Source organism: Nicotiana tabacum, chromosome 13 (genome assembly GCF_000715075.1).
Source record: "Nicotiana tabacum cultivar K326 chromosome 13, ASM71507v2, whole genome shotgun sequence".
In the NCBI taxonomy this organism is placed as follows: domain Eukaryota; kingdom Viridiplantae; phylum Streptophyta; class Magnoliopsida; order Solanales; family Solanaceae; genus Nicotiana; species Nicotiana tabacum.
In genome coordinates, this window is record NC_134092.1 from 122556564 (window position 1) to 122577014 (window position 20451).

The window sequence follows — 20451 nt, forward strand, 5'->3', positions numbered from 1 at the left end:
TATGAACACATATACCTATGCATGGTATGACATTTATACGCATATGCATGGCATTGTAAATATCAATGAATCACAGAGTTATTCAGATTTACATGTTGAGTCTTTTAATCCTTGTTTCTATCATGTCTATTAATTACTAAATTTCATTCCTTACATACTCAATACGTTATTTGTACTGACGTCCCTTTTGCTTGGGGATGCTGCGTTTCATGCCCGCAGGTCCCGATAGATAGGTATGAGCCCTCCAAGTAAGCTATAAGCTCAGCGAAAGGTGTTGGTGTGCTCCATTTGCTCTGGAGTTACTTGTTTGGTCAGTATGATTTAGACGTGTATTGTTTGGTATGGTGGGGCTATGTCCTGACCTTTACGACAAATGTAAATTCTTAGAGTTTTGTAGACAGATGTCATGTACATAAAGTATTGCATGGCCTTGTTTGCCTATGTTCAGTGTACGAGTTGCTATTATGGTCTTATAGGCCCGTATGTCTTATGTATAAGTTGGTATTTCATGTTGTATTCTTCTTATCTCACGGCAGCCTCTTCGGCTCAGTTATCTATGATAGTATGATACGAAAAGATACGTTATGTTGGTACTCGGTTGAGTAAGGTACCAGGTGCCCGTCGCGGCCCATCGGTTTGGGTCATGACACCGGGATGTGCGACCGCATAAGAAAATGTGCAGTCAGCACAATGAGAGGTCAGATTGTGTACTATATAACCGAAGCTTAGGGTATTATTTCACATTTGGACTTTGGGAGCTCGGTTTGTGACGATGTTTCATGGGTTTTCAAGAAATTCATTGGGGTAATTGATTCTAACTCGGATTTGGTTAACATACATGAATATATCATTATTTTCATCATTTAATTAGTGTTTTGAGATGGAAATTTTGGGGAAAATTGTAGAAATCTCATAAAGCGAATTTTTGAGATTTCAATGTCGATTCAGAGTCGGATTTGAGTGAAACTAGTATGGTTGGACTCGTAATTTAATGCGTTGTTGGATTTTGTAAGTTTCTTTGGATTTTTGAGACGTGGGAACGGGGGTCGGTTAGAGCTGATTTCGGATTTTGGCTATAATTTCATATATTTCTTGTGGAATTAATTCCTTTAGACTATATTGATTGCATTGTGCTGCTTGTGACGAGATTCGGGGCGTTTAGAGATGGATTTGAGAGGCAAGGGAATTTTGGAGTAGAATTTAACTCGGATTGAGGTAAGTAACACTTTCAAACTTGGTTCTGAGGGTTCGAAATCCTGAATTATGTGTTATGTGATTGATATTGAGGTGACGCACAAGTGACAGACGTGTGGACATTCACCATGAGAATTGTGACATGGTTGACTCCATGGAACTGTATAGTGGTCCTATCTTTGTTATATCTGTGTTTTCATTATGTGATAAAGTAATTGAGTTGTCACTCGTGCCAGATATCATGTGTTGGCATTAAGCCGGTACTTTTGGGACCCGTAGTGGTCGTTTCTTGCTGTTGTCTTACTGATTTCATTGATATTTCGTACTCAGTCATATTCATTCATTTCATATATTATATCAGTCTCTGTTGTTATTTATTGATGCATCATATCATTGTCTTCGGGCTAGTATCATGACATTGTGAACCCGTGAGAGAGAGACTGGATAGATTGATGACTGAGTGAGGCTGAGTGCCGTATTATGAGTGACATTTATGGGATCAGGCTTCACGCCGCAGTGGTTATACTGATTTATGATAGCGCTTGGGCTGAAGGAGCCCCTCCTGAGTCTGCCCACACCCCCCAGTGAGCGTGATTGATATTATTGAGAGATGGATCTTCCCTGGACATGGATCTTATCCAAAGCATTTTATACCTGAAGATGGATCTTCTCCACGGGCTGGATTTGCCCTACTCGATACTGGGTGACTGATGGTCAGTGATGTATATATTCCGGGATGAATCTTTCCTGGGTTGTTTGGGCCATATACAATACCGAGTGATTGAGCATTTGAGAGTGTGAGCACATGAGGTTGTCAGCATGGTGCATCACATACAGCATATGCATTGGCATGGTAGAAGTAGAAGAGTTATATTCTTCATATCATTCAAATTTGGTCCATTTTATTGATTTAAGATACCTATCGAAATTGAAAGTATGTCTACATTTCTGTACTATTATGTTTTGTATTGAACTGTGCTGGTTGAGTTCGTCACTACTTTCAGCCCACAGTTTGGGTTTGTTACTTAATGGGTTGGTTGTACTCACACTACACCCTGCACCTTATGTGCAGATCCAGGTACTTCCAGTTACGGCGGCTGCTGATTGAGGAGACAAGATCTCGAAACCTATCAAGGTAGCTACATGGCGTTCGCAGGACTTGACTCTCCTTCATTATATTTATTTGTACTTCAGCTTTTAGTCCTTAGACATTGTAGTAGACTATAAACTTTTATAGATGCTCATGTACTCGGTGACACCCCGATTGTTTTGGGAGATTTGTATTGCGTTGTGGTTTTATTTCAGTTTTTAAATGGTTTATTAAATATTAACTACTTCCGTATTATTTTCAAAGTTTTTACTTGGTGATCTGGTTGAGTAGTTGGCTCGCCTAGTTCCACGATAGGAGCCATCACGACGGTTGGTTTTGGGGTCGTTAGTTAGAAGTTGAAGTTAACTAGAACTCTTCCACCAAGGAAGAGTAAAGCATTAGAACTCTAGTTAATCCTTATTCTACTAACTCTATAAATATCAGTTGTGTTCTCTTTTACAGGTGATCACACACATACAGTTGACGCACAAACACTGAAGTTAAGCAAGAGTTGAGGGAAAAATAGAAAGGCATTTTGTAAGCAATTCCTGTGTGTTTCAAGTGGCGAACCTAAAGCTACATGAACCGGATAGAATAACCAGTTCCAAGTGTCTATTATTTAATGTAGTTCATTATAGTAGGGCTTTTAAGTTGTACCTTTTAGCTTTCCCTAGAAGCATTTGTACTAGTTACTTTGAGTTGTAGTATTCAAGTTAGAGTAAACTTGAAGTTGTCCCAACAACCTGGGGTTGATTGCCACAAAGAGTTAGAGTTAATCCTTAGGTTTACAACAGTGGAGTGTTGGAAAATTTTTACTGTGAAGTATGTCATAGTTTTTTCATCTTTTGAGCCAGGTATTTTCCACGTAAATATCCCTTGTGTTCTTTACTTTATGCATTATTTGTTTTGCAACTGTAATGTAAGGAACGCATAAAAGAACAAGTGTAATGACCCGGTCGGTCATTTCGAGAGTTTTTTCCCCCATTTCTACTTATTTTTGTGTTATTCAGCTATATTATGTTATATCGGGTTAGTTGGTTTGGGACTGGAGTGGTTTCAGAGTGAATTGAGACACTTAGCCTCTTAAGTAGAAACTTAAGTTCGAAAGATCAACCGGATGTTGACCTGTGTGTAAACGATCTCGGATTTGAATTCCGATGGTTCTGTTAGCTCCGTTAGGTGATTTTGGACTTATAAGTGCGTCCGGAATGTGATTTGGAGATCCGTGATAGAATTAGGCTTGAATTGGCGAAATTAGAAATTTGGAGATTTCGGTCGGCAGCTGAAATTTGATATCGGAGTCGGAAAGGAATTCTAGAAGTTGGAGTAGGTTCGTAGTGTCATTTGTGACGTGTGTGCAAAATTTGAGGTCATTCGGGCGTGGTTTGTTTTGTTTAGGCATCAGTTGTTGAATTTGGAAATTTATAAGTTCTTAGGCTTGAATCCTAGGGTAATTTAGTGGTTGGATGTTGTTTTGAGTGATTTGAAGGTTCGACTAAGTTTGTATGTTGATATATGACTTGTTGGTAGTTTTGGTTGTGGTCCCGAGGGCCTCGGGGTGATTCCGGGTGGTTAACGGATTTGTTGAAGTTGGAAATTGCAGCTGGAGGTGTTGCTTCTGCTATTTCCGCACCTGCGGAAGAAAGGGTCACAGGTGAGAGGCCGTTGGTGCGCGTGGGGAGTGCGCAGGTGCGGGAGATGCTGGGGCAAGGCTGGGAATGGAGGTGCGAAAAATTTGCCGCATATGCGAGCCCGCAAGTGCGAGGCCTTGAGCGCAGATGCGGAGTTTGGACTGGTTTCGCAGATGCACAACTGGGATCGCAGATGCGAGTCTGCAGGTGTGAGGAAGCGGTCCGCAGGTGCGGAAGCTGGGTGATTAAGTGAGTTGGGCAGGTGCGTCTTCTTGGACCGCAGGTGCGGTCGCGCGGGTGCGAGAAAATGGCCGCAGGTGCGAAAAACCTGGGCAGAAACCATAAATAGAACCCTGCGCGAATTTGGTTCATTTCCACCATTTCTATTCGGTTTTTGGAGCATTTGGGAGAGATTTGAAGAGGGAATCAAGGTGATTTCGTTAAGGTAAGTTACTTGAGCCCTAATACTTGTATATATGATGATTTTTCGTTGTTTAATCATGATAATTAGTGAAAATGAGGGGTTAGGGCTTGGAAATTTGGAAAGTAATTTAAGTATTTGAAGGACCAAACGATGTCGGATTTTGATGAATTTGGTATGGTTAGAATCGTGAGTGAATGAGTTTTCTAGTTTTGTAAATTTTGTTGGATTTCGAGACGTGGGCCCGGGGGCCAGGTTTGAGCCAATTTCAGGTTTTGGTCTTATTCTGAAGCTTTTCTTGTGGAATTCATTCCATTAGCATATATTGATGGTATTGTACTGATTGTGAATAGATTTGGAGCATTCGGAGGCCGAGTTCAGAGGCAAGAGCATTGCGGGGTAGAGATTTGACCGGTTAGAGGTAAGTAACGATTGTAAATCTAGTCTTGAGGGTATGAAACCCTGGATTTTGTATCATTCTACTATTTTTACTGACGCACATACTAGGTGACGAGCATGTGGGAGTGCACTGTTGGGGATTTGTGACTTGGTCTGTCCCGTAGCAACTATAAAGTTGCATACTTTGTTGAAACCATATGATACTTATATGTTTTAGAAAGGATTTCTATAAATTGGGCTGAATGCCATGTTTGAGCCTTGCGCCAATGTTGTTTGGACCTTTAGGGGTTGTTTCTTACCATCCTCTCATTTTTTTTAATTGAAAATATATACTCAGTCATGTTTATACTTGTTTACTGATGAGTGGTGATTTTACCACTTATTCTAGTCTCTTTTCTTTAGATTTTACGTCCTTTAATTATAATGTGAGGTTGTTTATGGTATATATTGCTAGATTTTCAGGTAAATGATGCCACGAAGATACTTGAATTCAAGTGAAGCAGAATTGAGAAAAAAAAGAGTACAAAAGTGCAAAATCCTTCAGTGATTTCGCATTTGCGGAACACTGCCCGCATATGCGACCTCGCATCTGCGAGCTGAAGGGCCACATCTGTGGAGCAAGGGAATTCTACATAGGCTCGCACCTACAATGGTTTATCCTCATCTGCAGAGTCGCACTTACGCCACAGTGTCCGCACCTGCGGAGAAGGCAAAATCCACTGGGTTCACGCATCTGTGATTGAAGGCCCGCATTTGCAGAGCCACACCTGCGAGGAACTTTCTGCAGGTGCGGTCAACGGGTCTCTGACCTGGGCAGTATTGGCATTTCACATTTTCTCTACTCCAAACCCACAAAAACCAGAGAATATCATAACTTGGAGAATCTTTGGCTTATTTTCAGTTCATATACAAGAGAGAACAAGTCTTGGAAGCTAGGGTTCTTGCACACACACTTGGGTCTTGAAGATTTGAAGCTTTTGGTTGAGAATTTCTTACTCCTTTATGCTCATTTCTTCATTTTTCTGCTTTGTATTGTATATCTAAGAGTGTAGCATTTATTTCCAATACTTGAATCTTGTTTATGGAAATACTCATATTTAAAGTGTGGATTAAATACCTTATTGTGCTTATGTATTAAACGATTTTTATTTATTATGAAGCGAGTTGTTGTTTCTTTAATTATTCTTGCTCTTGAATATTTCCAAAGGGGTTAGCTAACCACCGGGCCCAATCATCTTTTTTTTTAAGTCCAAACCTTATTTTTCAATTTCAACTAGCAGACATGGATTTTATCCCCAAAGTTCAAACATTCACTACGTACCCAAAAATCATGTTTTCATCAATCTTCATGTTAATCAAACAAGAAAGTAACAAAATTTAACAAAGCTAATGAGATCTAACAATTAATACAGAAAAAAATAATTTCAATCTTCATGAAGCTAAATAAGATCAAATTCAATCATAATATCTTAACAAACAATGATGGGATAAATGGACCTTAACAAGACTGTTTTGAAGTTCAGATAATGGACAAGGATGCAAAAGTAGCCTCGACCAAAATCGACAAACGAAGCTCGAACTCGACGACTCAACTTTGGAGGTGTTGTTTTCTGTACAAAAGGGGACTATTTCATTGGGTTTTTGGCTCTTTTTTTCGTGCTTTTTAGCTTGGTTTCCAGTTGGTTTCGGGTTAGAGTATGGTGACGGATTGCTCGATTTTTCGAAAGAAAGTCGAAGAACGAATGACACGAATAGAAATTCCCTTAGCGTAGAATATGCAAAAATATTTCTCTCAATTGCCTCCTCCCTATTTTGTTTCTCCTTCTCTTCCTCTTTTTTTCCCTCACATTTCTCTTCTATTTATAGAAAATAAATTTCGGAATTTACAGATCCTTTTTTTATTTTTTATTTTGTTTTTATTTTTAATTAAAAAGAATTTCCACTTCCCATTTTTCTTATTTTTTTTAAAAATAATTCCCCATTTTCTTTTACTTTTACTTAAAAATATTTTCTTATACTTTTCTTTTTTTATTTCCCACTTATTTTACTTTTCTATTTTTATTTCCCACTTATTTTACTTTTCTATTTTTATTTCCCACTTATTTTACTTTTCTTTTTTTAAATTTCCACTTAATTTACTTTTATTTTAAAAAAAATCAGATACCCTTACTTTATTATTTAATTCCAACTTTATTTTACTTTTAATTTTTTTAAATTTCCACATTCTTTTACTTTTATTTTTTTAAATTTTCCACTTTCTTTTACTTTTTTTATTAAACAATTTCTACCTACTTTTATTTTACTTTTTAATTTTATATTTCTACTTTTCCTATTTTTAATTCCCATCCGAAATTTGTTTAGACAAAAAAAAAATTAATTTTTATTTATTATCGGTTTTTAATTTATTTTATTTAAAAATAAAAATAAAAATAATACTAATAGTAATAATTGAACTTTTAAATTATTATTAATTTATATATATATATATATATATATATATATATATATATATATATATATATATATATATAAGTGTAACAAAGCTAAAAAATATGTATTAAATTTCTGAAAATATTTACATAGTAGAAGGTGATAAAAATTTAAATATTGTCAAAAATTAGGTGCTCACAATAGAGCTTGGGCTGAAGGATCCCCTCCAGAGTCTATACACACCCCCAGTGAGCGCAAGTACCTACTGAGTGCGAGTGCCGAGTGTTGAGTGACTGGGAGGCATGAGTGATTGTGAGGTATACCCGAGTGGCAAGAGTGATTGTGAGGTATGCCCGAGTGGCACGAGTGACTGTGAGGTTTGCCCGAGTGGCTTTATAAGAGTGATGTTTTGCCCGAGGGGCTGTTTATGACTTCATCATTTTGCTCACCTTTGCATTGAGTCTTTGTTTGAAAAACCGTTGGAAAATTATCTTTAAATGATTTTTACTGAAACTGGGTTTAAACGAGATGATTTGATTCAAACATTGATTTTTAAAGCATGATGTACTTTACTGAAATTTCATGATATGAACGTTATATGTTTTATTGCTCGTCACTACTGCTCAGTCTTTATTTATTGTTGTTACTTACTGAGTTGGCGTACGCACGTTACTCCCTGCACCTTGTGTGCAGATTTAGGTGTAGCTGGATACGGTAGCGGTTATTGAGTGTTCTGATTGCAAATTTTCTTGGAGATAGCAAGGTAGCTGTTTGGCGATCGCAACCCTGCTCTTCTCCCTCTTATATTCCTCTAGTTGTATTTAGCTATTTTCCAAGCTGAGTTAGCCTTGATATTATTATTCAGATTGTAGTAGATGCTCATGACTAGTGACACCACGATGTCGGGCTTTTCTTTCCGTACTTTTATTTTGATTGGAACTCCTTTACGAAGGTTTTATGTTAAATAGCATTGCAATTATCTTTGAAATAAAAATATCGGTTTTGTTTGAAAATGAGTCGGGTTGCCTAGTTTCACGATAGGCGCCATCACGACAAGTTAGGTTTTTGGGTCATGACAACTAGCTCATTCTATAATCTGTGCATGCGAAAATTGGACACTACACACATTACCCTCTCCCCTCTTGTGTGGCATTGAAGTATGAAACGTCGATCACTACAAGAAATATGTCTTTTAGTGGCAATATTTAGTGGTGACTTTATTTATTTCTACAAATATCACATTTATTGTGGCGACTCTAAAAGTCGCTACAAAAGATAAATTTTTAGTAGTGACTTTCTTAGGCTGCCTCTAATATGTGCCACTGCATCCTGAATTTTTAGTTCCCGCTAATAACAAAAATTTGGCTCCATTGTTTTAGGAGAGACTTAAAAAATATCGCCCCTAAAGGTATTTTGGAGCGACTAGGTCGCTATAATTTAATAAAAATTTCACTTAAAATTACATAAATAAAAAGAAGCAAGAAAGCAAATAAAAGACTAGTTTATAGAGAAGAAGCATACGGACGTCTGCAACTTCATCCTCTCACTCTCTCTCAACAAAAGGGATTTTCTCCCACTTTTATTAAAAATTATCCATCCAATTCCCTCAAATATCTTGAATTTATCCTTAAATCGCAAATGTAAATCGATACCTAAAGCCCTAATCAGAAATTATATTCTCAAATTAGGTATGTGTTTGAATCCTAAATTCTTTTGGTTGGTACATGCAGCTAGCGAGAATGATTAATTGTAAAAAATTTCCTTTAATTTCTCTGACCCATTTGAAAATATACAAGAATCAGAAGTAATTTTTCCTGAATAGCCATCGCGTAAAGCCCTTTTTCAGTGTCGACTGCTCTTTCGCTGGGTAAGTTGAAAACTTACTTTCTGAAATTTTAAACCTTTTTGATTATTGCATGTTTGGTATTCCACTCAAAAATCGTGAAATGTGATGTTAGGTTTTATGGGTCTTCATTTTTCTTGATATTTTTCTATGGAACCCGGAATTTTCGTAAATATTTGCCCAATAATATTTTGTGTAGTGCGATTGAAGGTTATTTGAGCTTGTGTTGATAGAGTTATCGACAAGAGTCTTCATTGCGTTTATTGCAATTGAATTTATTTTTATTTTTGTTTTTGTTTTTGTTTTTGGGGATTTTACTGTCATATTAAATTGCTTACTTCTAGGACAATAAAGTGAAGTTGCAACTAAAATTAACAAAACTGGAGGATAGAACATCGGTAGTGTTTGGACTTATTCTTTTTTCCTTTGGCTGTTGTTTTGAGGAAAACTAATATGATGAAAGCATGAACTATGTTGAGTTTCGCAGTGGCGCCAACTCGATATTTATAATGTTGAAGCTCTAAGTTACAAAACTCAGGTAGTAAGATACTTTTCCTAAATATATTTTCATGGTCCAGAGTTTCAGGTGATTTTAAATTTCTGCTCACAGTAAACTATAACGTCTCCTCCCATTTGTTTCTTTTCTTTAAGGTTAGAGATCAGAAGGGATTATTCTTTTAGATGTGGTTGGCTCTCTCTTAGTCGTTTGATATTTGGGGAATTTATTCGTGCTTCTAAGTTAGAAGGATTTGCTCACTGATTGTTATACAGATAAACAACATGAAAAGGAATAGAAATTACATAACTAGTCTGCCACATTATTTGAATGGATGAGAATTTGTATTAACATCTAGGAGAATACCCTTTATGTACTGAGCACTATCTTAGTGCTTGGTATTTTGTAATTTATAAAACTTTAGTTTCTCATTTTAAAAGTATGTGATACATAAATGGCCTAATTTCGTTAATAAATGTCTACATTGATTGGATTCTATAGAATTGAGATATTTTATGGAAAAGTGACCATGTTGAACAGTAAAACTTTCCCTCTTTTACTAGTATAGTATTACTGTATTTTCGTTTGATGCACTGTTTCTATTGAGATCCTACTCTTAATAGAAAAAAGTTGTTGTTGCAATGCTAATTGTTTATGGGTGATTTGATTTGTTCATCTTTTCAAGTTATGTTCCTGTTGATATGCTGGTTGTTGTTGCACTTCATTTTTAGTTAATTAATTGATTGCTTTTTATCCTAACAAATAGGAATGGATAAAAGTTGGTTGAATCTTAGGAATAGAGGAGACCAAAGATATAGAGATGGAGTAGACGGCTTTCTTATTTGAGCATTCAACCAACCAAGGTTGAGCACTATGATTCGATATTGTTGTAAAGGGTGTATGAACACTGTATTCAAGCTAAGGACTGATATAAGAGGAGACTTATTGAGGAAGGGTTTCTGGGATTCTTATAAAGTATGGGACTTTTATGGAGAAGTGTTAGTTAGAGTTGAAATTCTAATGTAGCACACAATGATGAAGTATGAGATGATAGCATTGAAGAGGATAATATTACAGAAATGATTCACGATGCTTGTGGATACACTAATGTGGCGGATAATAATAATTTTTCAGATGACAATCAAGAGCCAAATATACATGCAACAAAGTTCTACAAATTATTAGAAGATACTCAAATAGAACTTTATCCTGGTTGTAGTAAAGTCTCAAAGTTGTCTTTTGTTGTTAAACTACTTCACTTGAAGTGCCTTAACCATTGGAGCAACAAATCGATGGATGAATTGTTGAGATTTTTGAAAGAAGTTCTTCCGGAGGGGTCATTTATACCAAATTCTTTCTATGAAGCGAAGAAATTTCTTCGTGACCTAGGCTTGGGGTACAAGAATATAGATGCATGCCAGAATGATTGTATTTTATATTGGCGGGATTATGCCAATGCTCAATCATGTCCTAAGTGTGGTTTGTCTAGATGGAGGTCATACAAACAAAAAAGGAATAAAGTAGCTTGTAAAGTATTGCGATATTTTCCAATCAAACCAAGGCTAGAGATATTGTACATGGCAAAAGAGACAGCAAAAAAGATGAGGTGGCACAAGGAGGAAAATATTGATGATGGTGTCTTGCGACATCCATCCGACTCCATTGCCTGGAAATCCTTTGATGAACGACATCCCACCTTTTAAGTTGAATTAAGAAATGTTCGATTAGGTTTAGCAAGTGACGGGTTCCAACCTTAACGTGAGTGCCAATCATAGTATTTGGCCAGTCGTACTAACTACATATAATTTGCCACCATGGGATTACATGAAGGATTCGTATTTTATGATGACACTTCTTATTCTAGGACCCAAGTCTGGCTTATATGGTTTGGACGCATTAATGCGGATTGAGTGCTTTCAGCTACTCTAATCTAGAGAATCCTGGAATAAACAAACACAAATCTAGTTGTACCGGAACAAAGTTCTGTTGTTAATTATCGGATTCAATTCCTCTTAGAATAGCCCACTACTACTGTTTCTAGTAGCAACATGAACAAAATAACAATTAATCCACTAGCAGGATTTCACGTCCAAACAGAACACAACAGCTACCGAAGATTGCTCAGAGATTAATGAAACGTCAAAATAACTTAGCGAAAAATTACAGAAAGTCAAGTCCATGTTCCTATTTAACAAAATAACGTAGCATAGAAAGGGATCAATAGAAAAAAGTTACATGCTGACTTTAACTTAGCGGAATAATCAACACAAGAAATTTTCACCAAAATCGAATGAGCTGAGGAACAGAGAAAAGGAACTCAGAACTCAGAACTCAGAAGAAGTCACACTAATCTGAGGAAGAAGGATGAGCAACGAGCTGAGGAAGAAGGCAGCAGTCGCACAGAGCTGAGGAAGAAGGCAGCAGTCACACAGAGCTGAGGAAGAAGGCAGCAGTCGGACAGATCTGAGGAAGAAGGCAACAGTCGCACAGAGGAACCTTAAATCTAATTTTTTATTTAAGTTTGGGAAATGGGAATTTATCAGTAAGACTAAGTCTTAGGTAATTAGATTTGGGTAAATTGGGTGGGCTTCAAATGGGTATTGGACTATTGGGCTTCAACCTTCAGATGAGTAATAAGTTTTGGACTCTAAAAAAAACTCATATGTTCAAACCTATTTTTCTCAACTAATACCAAAAATTTCGGTTTTTCGGTTTAACCGAAACACCAAAACCGTAAACCGCACCGAAAAATCGAAATTTAATAATTTAAAAACCGTGCACAGATCGAATAACCGATTAAACCGAAACCGAATAATCGAAATTCACGGTTCGGCCGGTTGTTTCGGTTCAGCCGGTATTATACCCACCCCTACTTTGGACTTTGGAATTTGAAGAAGAAAAAAGAGGTTGTTTACTAGGCTGTGACTTGGGAAATCTTGAGGGGAGAGGGGCTTTGTTGCCAGCATCAAATCAAAGAGAAAAATAATGAATCTCACTAGCAAATATTTTCTATTTATTTTTTTATTCTGTGTTTGGTCACTGTACTTGTGTACTACCTTTAAACCAAATCGGGCTAATTAAGTTTATTCACACTGGTGGACCAAACACTATAGCAAGAGTATCTTTTAAACTAATTATCAATATCTTTTCCACAGCACAGTGACCAAACACTTTGATTTAATTAATACTGCTATTTGACCAACTACTCCAAGCAGATGTTATATGTAATAAAGAGCATATCTTTAGGTTTGCGATCTGATTACAATGGTGACTTATAGGGATATTGTCTGTATTAATTCTGTTAGAAGTTGGTTTGATCAAATAATTGCGTGACAGTATATAATTGAGATATCCTTTTCGCACTCTGTGCTTGGCGTGTTCTTATATACTCTTTTAGAATAGTAACCCTTACTCGAAAATTCGGGCTTAGGATTTCTTTTCATTATCAGTCTTTCTCTATTATTAGGCACAATCTAGTTTTGAATTTGCACTGTTCTCCACATGAAACTTGTGAAATTCTTGGACATAAAGTCATCCTGCAGCTAGTTAGTTCAGTCTATGGAGATCAAGGTATGATATGTTATTTAGTTTTAACAAAAACTTCACTCCATTTTTATGCTTCAATCCAGTTACCCTCTTGTACTTTTTGCTATGTTACTAAATAGCTAGTGTGTTAGTGTGAATATATTTAATTTTGTGATTCTCTTCAAAACACAAAAGTATTTCATCTCAATGACTTGTTTCCTGATACTCCTCTTAATAGTTATATTTTTTTCTCACTTTTTGCTGCAGCCAAGTGATGCAGCTAGTGGACCTGTTTCACCCACGGATGCGAGAAGATCTTACGCTAGTAATCCCAGTGACAGCCATTGAGATTCATTTTAACTGTAGTGGATGTCTTAGGACAATGTAATAACTGACTAAGATGGATGATTAACTATATGTTCTTATTTAGCTTGATGACATATGATACTACTCTGTCATAGTATTTTTCATGGTTAATGAAATGTTGATGTTTCTTAATTTTATTCTTTTGGTTTAAGGATTAATATTTCAATTTATATTAGGAAAAATATATGGCATATTGATGATAAAACATCAATTCTATAATATATTTAAAAATATATGGGGTTAAAACCCCCAAAAAGAAATAGGAACAAATTTTGATAGTGTATACATAAGAAATTGCGGGGGTTTACAACCCCTACACTCCAAAAAAAAAAAAATTAATTTAAAAAATAAAAAATGATTTTCGTGCATGGAGGTTCAAACTGCAGTTTGCGGAGGTTAGAAACATCCGCTATTTACTGTCACGGCGGTTCTGGAAACCTCTGTATTTATCTGCTACAAATCAATAGTGACGATGCTTAATACGGGGTCTGCCCAACTGCGTGACAGCAAATAGCGAAGGTTAGAAACCTCCGCAAATTAAAGTTTTAACCTCCGCAATTCACCCGTTTTTTTTGTAGTGAGTATTGACAAGGAACAAGACGGAAAGAAGCCGCCTTTAATTTATACAAGTTGCATGCATGTAAAACTTTTTTATATAAAAAGTATGGATAAACTTTACGGAAGTCCACAGTTTGGACAAAAAGGGCTGCTGCCTGGTAAAGTCAAGTAAGGCAACGAGGAAATGATTAAATTATATTTACAATAAAAATATTAATTAGAGTTGGCTGCGCATCTCTCACCACTATATATACTTCTCCCTTCTCTTAATTTAAGTCATCAATTTTCAACAATTGAGAGTTCCTTTCCTTCTTCCTTAAAAGAACAAAAACAATACTCTCATCTTTAATTAGCAATGGCCTCAGCAGCAGTAGCCAACTATGAAGAAGAGATTGTTCGCCCCGTCGCAGACTTCTCCCCTAGTCTATGGGGTGATCAGTTCCTTTCATTCTCCATTGAAAATCAGGTAGTTTTTTAATTTTAGTTTCTTCTTTATGTTTTTAATTTGAACAACATTAATTTTGCTCTAATTTAAGTTTTCTTTCAAATATAATAAAAATAGGTTGCAGAAAAATATGCTCAAGAGATTGAAGCATTGAAGGAACAAACGAGAAGTTTGCTGTTAGCAACCGGAAGGAAATTGGCTGATACATTGAATTTGATTGATATTATTGAACGTCTTGGCATCTCCTACCACTTTGAAAGACAAATTGATGAGATTTTGGATCAAATTTATAACCAAAACTTAAACTGCGACGATTTGTGCACTTCTGCACTTCAATTTCGATTGCTCAGGCAACACGGTTTCAACATCTCTCCTGGTAAGTTCATCATTAAGCACACCCTAAAATTATTATCCATTTATTGGAAGAAGGCTAATTCATCTTGAGTTTTCTTTCTTGAAATACCAGAAATTTTCAGCAAATTCCAAGATGAAAATGGCAAATTCAAGGAGTCTCTTGCTAGTGATGTCTTAGGATTATTAAACTTGTATGAAGCTTCACATGTAAGGACTCATGCTGACGATATCTTAGAAGACGCACTTGCTTTCTCCACTATCCATCTTGAATCTGCAGCTCCACATTTGAAATCTCCACTTAGGGAGCAAGTGACACATGCCCTTGAGCAATGTTTGCACAAGGGTGTTCCTAGAGTCGAGACCCGATTCTTCATCTCATCAATCTATGACAAGGAACAATCGAAGAATAATGTGTTACTTCGATTTGCCAAATTGGATTTCAACTTGCTCCAGATGTTGCACAAACAAGAACTTGCTCAAGTATCAAGGTGCGATATATAAAAACGATGAACCCTTTTTTGATTGATCATATCTCAAGTATTGATGTTAATTTATTATGTTGCAGGTGGTGGAAAGATTTGGATTTCGTAACAACACTTCCATATGCTAGAGATCGAGTGGTTGAATGCTACTTTTGGGCATTAGGAGTTTATTTTGAGCCTCAATACTCTCAAGCTCGCGTCATACTCGTTAAGACCATATCAATGATTTCGATTGTCGATGACACCTTTGATGCTTATGGTACAGTTAAAGAACTTGAGGCATACACAGATGCCATACAAAGGTATGAACTTCATCTATTCACTTATTCCTTGATAGTGAATGTCGTCGTGATTATAGTTCCGCTCTTTCAAAATGCACGAGTTCACTTAATTTTGTCGTCCTACAGATGGGATATCAACGAAATTGATCGGCTTCCTGATTACATGAAAATCAGTTATAAAGCTATTCTAGATCTTTACAAGGATTATGAAAAGGAATTGTCTAGTGCTGGAAGATCTCATATTGTCTGCCATGCAATAGAAAGGGTATGTTTGAGCAACTTAACTATCAAAATATGTTTTTTCCTTAATCCATTTCTCACTTTGTTTTACCTTGTGTACGTCTTTTGGTGATCATAAACTTGATACAATTCAATCAAAATTTTCTAATACTTGAATATATATGTTTTGTATTCACAGATGAAAGAAGTAGTAAGAAATTATAATGTCGAGTCAACATGGTTTATTGAAGGATATATGCCACCTGTTTCTGAATACCTAAGCAATGCACTAGCAACTACTACATATTACTACCTCGCGACAACATCGTATTTGGGCATGAAGTCCGTTACGGAGCAGGATTTTGAGTGGTTGTCAAAGAATCCTAAAATTCTTGAAGCTAGTGTGATAATATGCCGAGTTATTGATGATACAGCCACGTACGAGGTATGAATTGTATCTCAAGAAATTATATAATTATATGAGATTTAGACAAACAAAATGTTGTGAGGACAATATAATTTAGGCAATATAAAAGCTAACCCCTAGTCTATCCGTCTTTCAGGTTGAGAAAAGTCGGGGACAAATAGCAACAGGAATTGAATGCTGCATGAGAGATTATGGCATATCAACAAAAGAGGCAATGGCTAAATTTCAAGGAATGGCTGAAGCAGCATGGAGGGATCTTAATGAGGGATTTGTTAGGCCCACTCCTGTATCTACGGAGATTTTATTTCGTATTCTCAATCTTGCTCGTATTGTTGAGGTTACATATATACACAATCTAGATGGGTACACTCATCCGGAGAAAGTCTTGAAACCTCACATCAATGCCCTACTTGTGGACTCCATCGAAATTTGAGCTGCCAATTGTTGCTAATCTTAAAAAACTTCATTCTTCTGTGTTGATAGAGTAGTTATATATGTTTTATTGTATAATTAAGTTGTTAGGAAGCTGTTTTTGCGGTTGTGCGCACGCAGTGGACTTCCTAACTAGGACCTCCTTAAGATATATGACAATAAGTTATGTTCTGAAGCATGTTATGGGAGTCTCTTGTGACCTTTTTTTCAGTGTATGAAGTAATTTGAGCCTGTCGGGAAAAAAAGAAGTAATCTAGCCTTTTGCTCGTTCTTCCTTTAGTATGTCCTTTTATCATACTTGGTCTCACAAAAACTGGTTTTGGGCACCTTTGTTTTTCCCTGTGGCCCTTGTGTATATACATCTGAAATATATACTTAAAGGTTAAGATGACATTGACATATTGAATCAACACTAGTGCTATTGGCGTACAGGGGGATCTATGTGTAAAGGACGGGGTGGTACCCCACCCGCAAGCTTTGGGAGAGACTATTTGTTATGACCCAAAATCTCACCTGTCGTGATGGCGCCTATCTCACTACTAGGCAAGCCGATAATCTCAATAAACCACCATATCTTTTAGGTTTGAAAAAAATTATTTAAATCCAACGGAAGAATTCTCACAATACAGATAAAATCACTCCCCAAAATCCGGTGTCACTGAGTACATGAGTATCTAAATGAATACAAATCTGACTGATAAAAAAATCATTGTCTGAAAAATATAGAACAAAACAATAACTAAACAGGAAAAGAATCAAAGTATGCGAACGCCAAGAAGCTACCTTGATGGTCTCCAACAGAAATAGCTCCGAAATCTAACAACCGCTGTATTCGGATGCACCTGGATCTGCACACGAGATGCAGAGTGTAGTATGGGTACAACGAACTCAATAAGTAATAAGACTAACCTCTGGACTGAAAGTAGTGATGAGCTCCGCAGGTACAGTCCAGTATAAATAATGGTATAAAAATGTAGGCATACTTTCAAGTTCAACAGTTAAACTCAGTACAAGTGAAATAAATCAATACTGCATGATATGAGGAATATGACATCTCAGTAGAAAGACCTCATGTAAATACTGGTCACAATTTATTCGGTCACTCGGTACTGTTTATGGCCAATCCAGCCCAGGGATATTCCATCCCGCATATATATACACATCGACTGATAGTCAGTCACTCAGTACCATATAAGGTCAATCCAACCCTAGGTTAATTTATCCCCAATGTAAATGACATGGACAAGATCCATGTCGAGGGAAAATTCATCATAATATATAAATAAGGCAAGTCCATGCCCTGGAATTCCATCCCGAATATATATAATCATCTACGCTCACTGGGGGTGTGTACAGACTCCGGAGGGGCTCCTTCAGCCCAAGCGCTATATAAAGCCGATATGGCCTACTGCGGCGTGCAGTCCGATCCTATAATAATAATAATAATAATAATAATAATAATAATAATAATAATAATAATAATAATAATAATAATAATAATAATAATAATAATAATAATAATAATAATAAATCCTATAAGACCTGCTGCAGGCGGGCAACCCCGATCTATATAATAATAAAACCTATAAGGTCTACTACAGGCGGGCAACCCCAATCCATATAATAATAATATATATAAAGCCGATATGGCCTGCTGCAGGCAGGCAACCCCGATTCAATATAATATCCTCACAATGGATGAGCATGACTTAATATGAAATGTACATTTAAAAAACAATTAATTCAACATCAACACGACCCAATGAGTCCCAAAATATCGGCACATAGCCTAAACATGATCTTTAATAAGAGCTTGAGCTCAATTTCCCTAACACATGGGAAATGTTCAGATAATAAAATGATTCTTTAATTTTTACAACTTCACAGAATTTATTCAAGTCACAATTTCAATGGTGCACATCCACACGTTCATCAATTAACGTGTGCGTCACCTCCAAGAAATTTATATAACACCAATTCGAGGATTCATATCTTTAGAACCAAGTTAGAAGTGTTACTTACCTCAATCCAAGTAAAACTCTACTCCAAAATGCCTTTGCCTCTCAAATCGGTCTCCAAACGTTCTAAATCTAGCTACAAGCAGTACAATACAGTCAATATAGGCTAAAGGAATCAATTCCACAAGAAAATACGAAATTATAGCCAAAAATCCGAAATCGGCTCAAACCCGACCCCACGTCTCGAAATCTGACAAAAGTTATAAAACCAAAAAGCCCATTCACTCACGTGTCTAACCATACCAAATTTACTCAAATACAATTAAAAAATACCATTCAAAACCTCAACGTTCTAGCCCAAGAACTCTTCCTCATTTTCCCCAATTTCCATCTCAAAACACTAATTAAATGATGAAAACAATGATATATTCGTGTATATTGACCAAATCCAAGTTAGATTCATTTACTCCGATGTTTTTTCTTGAAAAATCTCTCTAAATCGCCTCTCCCTAAGCTCCAATTTGTCAAAAATGGAGAAATGGGACGAAACCCCCTTTTTATAACTTAAAGTTTATGTCCAAGTGTTGCCCTCGATTTTCATGACCTCGATTTCCTTCCCTCGATTTTCATGACCTCGATTTTCTAACCTCGATTTTCATGGTCTCGATTTACTAACCTTGATTTTTATGACCTCGATTTCATGACCTCGATTTCCTGACCTTGATTTTTGACAGATGAAGGAAAACCAAATCAGCCAAAAACCAGCAAACTCAACTTCAGCAGTCTCCCAACTTCAATTCTTGATCTGTTAACCATCTGAAACTCTCCCGAGGCCCTCGATACCTCAACCAAATACACTAACAAGTCCTAAAACATCATACGAACTTAGTCGAAACCTCAAATCACATCAAACAATGCTAGAACCATGAATCATACGCCAATTCAAGCCTAATGAACTTTAAAACTTCTAATTTTTACAAATGACGCAAGAATCTATCAAATCAAGTCTGATTGACCTCAAATTTTCCACACAAATCATAAATGGCATAACGGATCTATAAAAATTTACAGAACTGGATTCCAACCCCGATATCAAAAAGTCAACTCCCCGGTCAAACTTTTCAAAAATTCAACTTTCACCATTTCAAGCCAAATTCCACTACAGAGCTATTTATATCATCAAAACTCTATTACGGGGTCATTTACACATAAGTCGACATCCGGTCACTATTTTAACTTAAGCTTTAAAACTTGAAACTAAGTGTTCCAATTCATTCCAAAACCTCATCGGACCCGAACCAATTACCCCGGCAAGTCATACAATAATTGTAAAGCACAAATTGAGCAGTAAATGGTGGAATGGGGCTACAACTCTCAAAACGACCGGCCGGATCGTTACACTATTGTTTACCCGAAAAACGAAATTGTTGAATTTATACGTGGTTTAAACACAAATAAATTAATTTGATCCTAAAATAATAGATGAATTAGATAAAAATGTAATACTTAGCCTTGGGATTGAGACGAAATAGCAGAAATAGTGATTTCGTAGGCAATGCTTCCGGGTACCACAGTAATGATATCAAAGAACAAAATTATAAAATGGTATAAAGCTTTGAATATAATGTTGCGTATGTTTTCCAGAAAATTCTTCTTTTTCTATAATGATAATAGAGCTCATTATTTATAATTGCATCTAGGGAATAAGGTCCAAGGATAAAGCCTCTCTTTAATATCAATTATGAGGGCCATTGAAGAATGTGTAACGACGGGCATGTATGCCATCTTCTTTTGTAACGGGCAGTGTACTAAATGCTATAGAATATTCTTCATTAAATGCTAACGGGTGGCAGAAATTTATTTCATCTTTATAAGTATCATTCTCTCGGTAACAGACGAG

At 36.3% G+C, this 20451-nt stretch overlaps 1 protein-coding gene across 1 annotated transcript; it reads left to right on the forward strand.

The window, feature by feature from the left end:
* Positions 1 to 14225: 14225 nt before the first annotated feature.
* On the forward strand, positions 14226 to 16872 carry LOC142167921 (5-epi-aristolochene synthase 3). Its single transcript, XM_075228443.1, has 7 exons — positions 14226 to 14419; positions 14516 to 14774; positions 14865 to 15240; positions 15318 to 15536; positions 15642 to 15780; positions 15934 to 16179; positions 16298 to 16872. Exons 1-7 carry the CDS (start codon positions 14309 to 14311, stop codon positions 16592 to 16594), a joined length of 1647 nt encoding a protein of 548 aa, XP_075084544.1. The 5' UTR covers positions 14226 to 14308; the 3' UTR covers positions 16595 to 16872.
* Positions 16873 to 20451: the final 3579 nt, after the last annotated feature.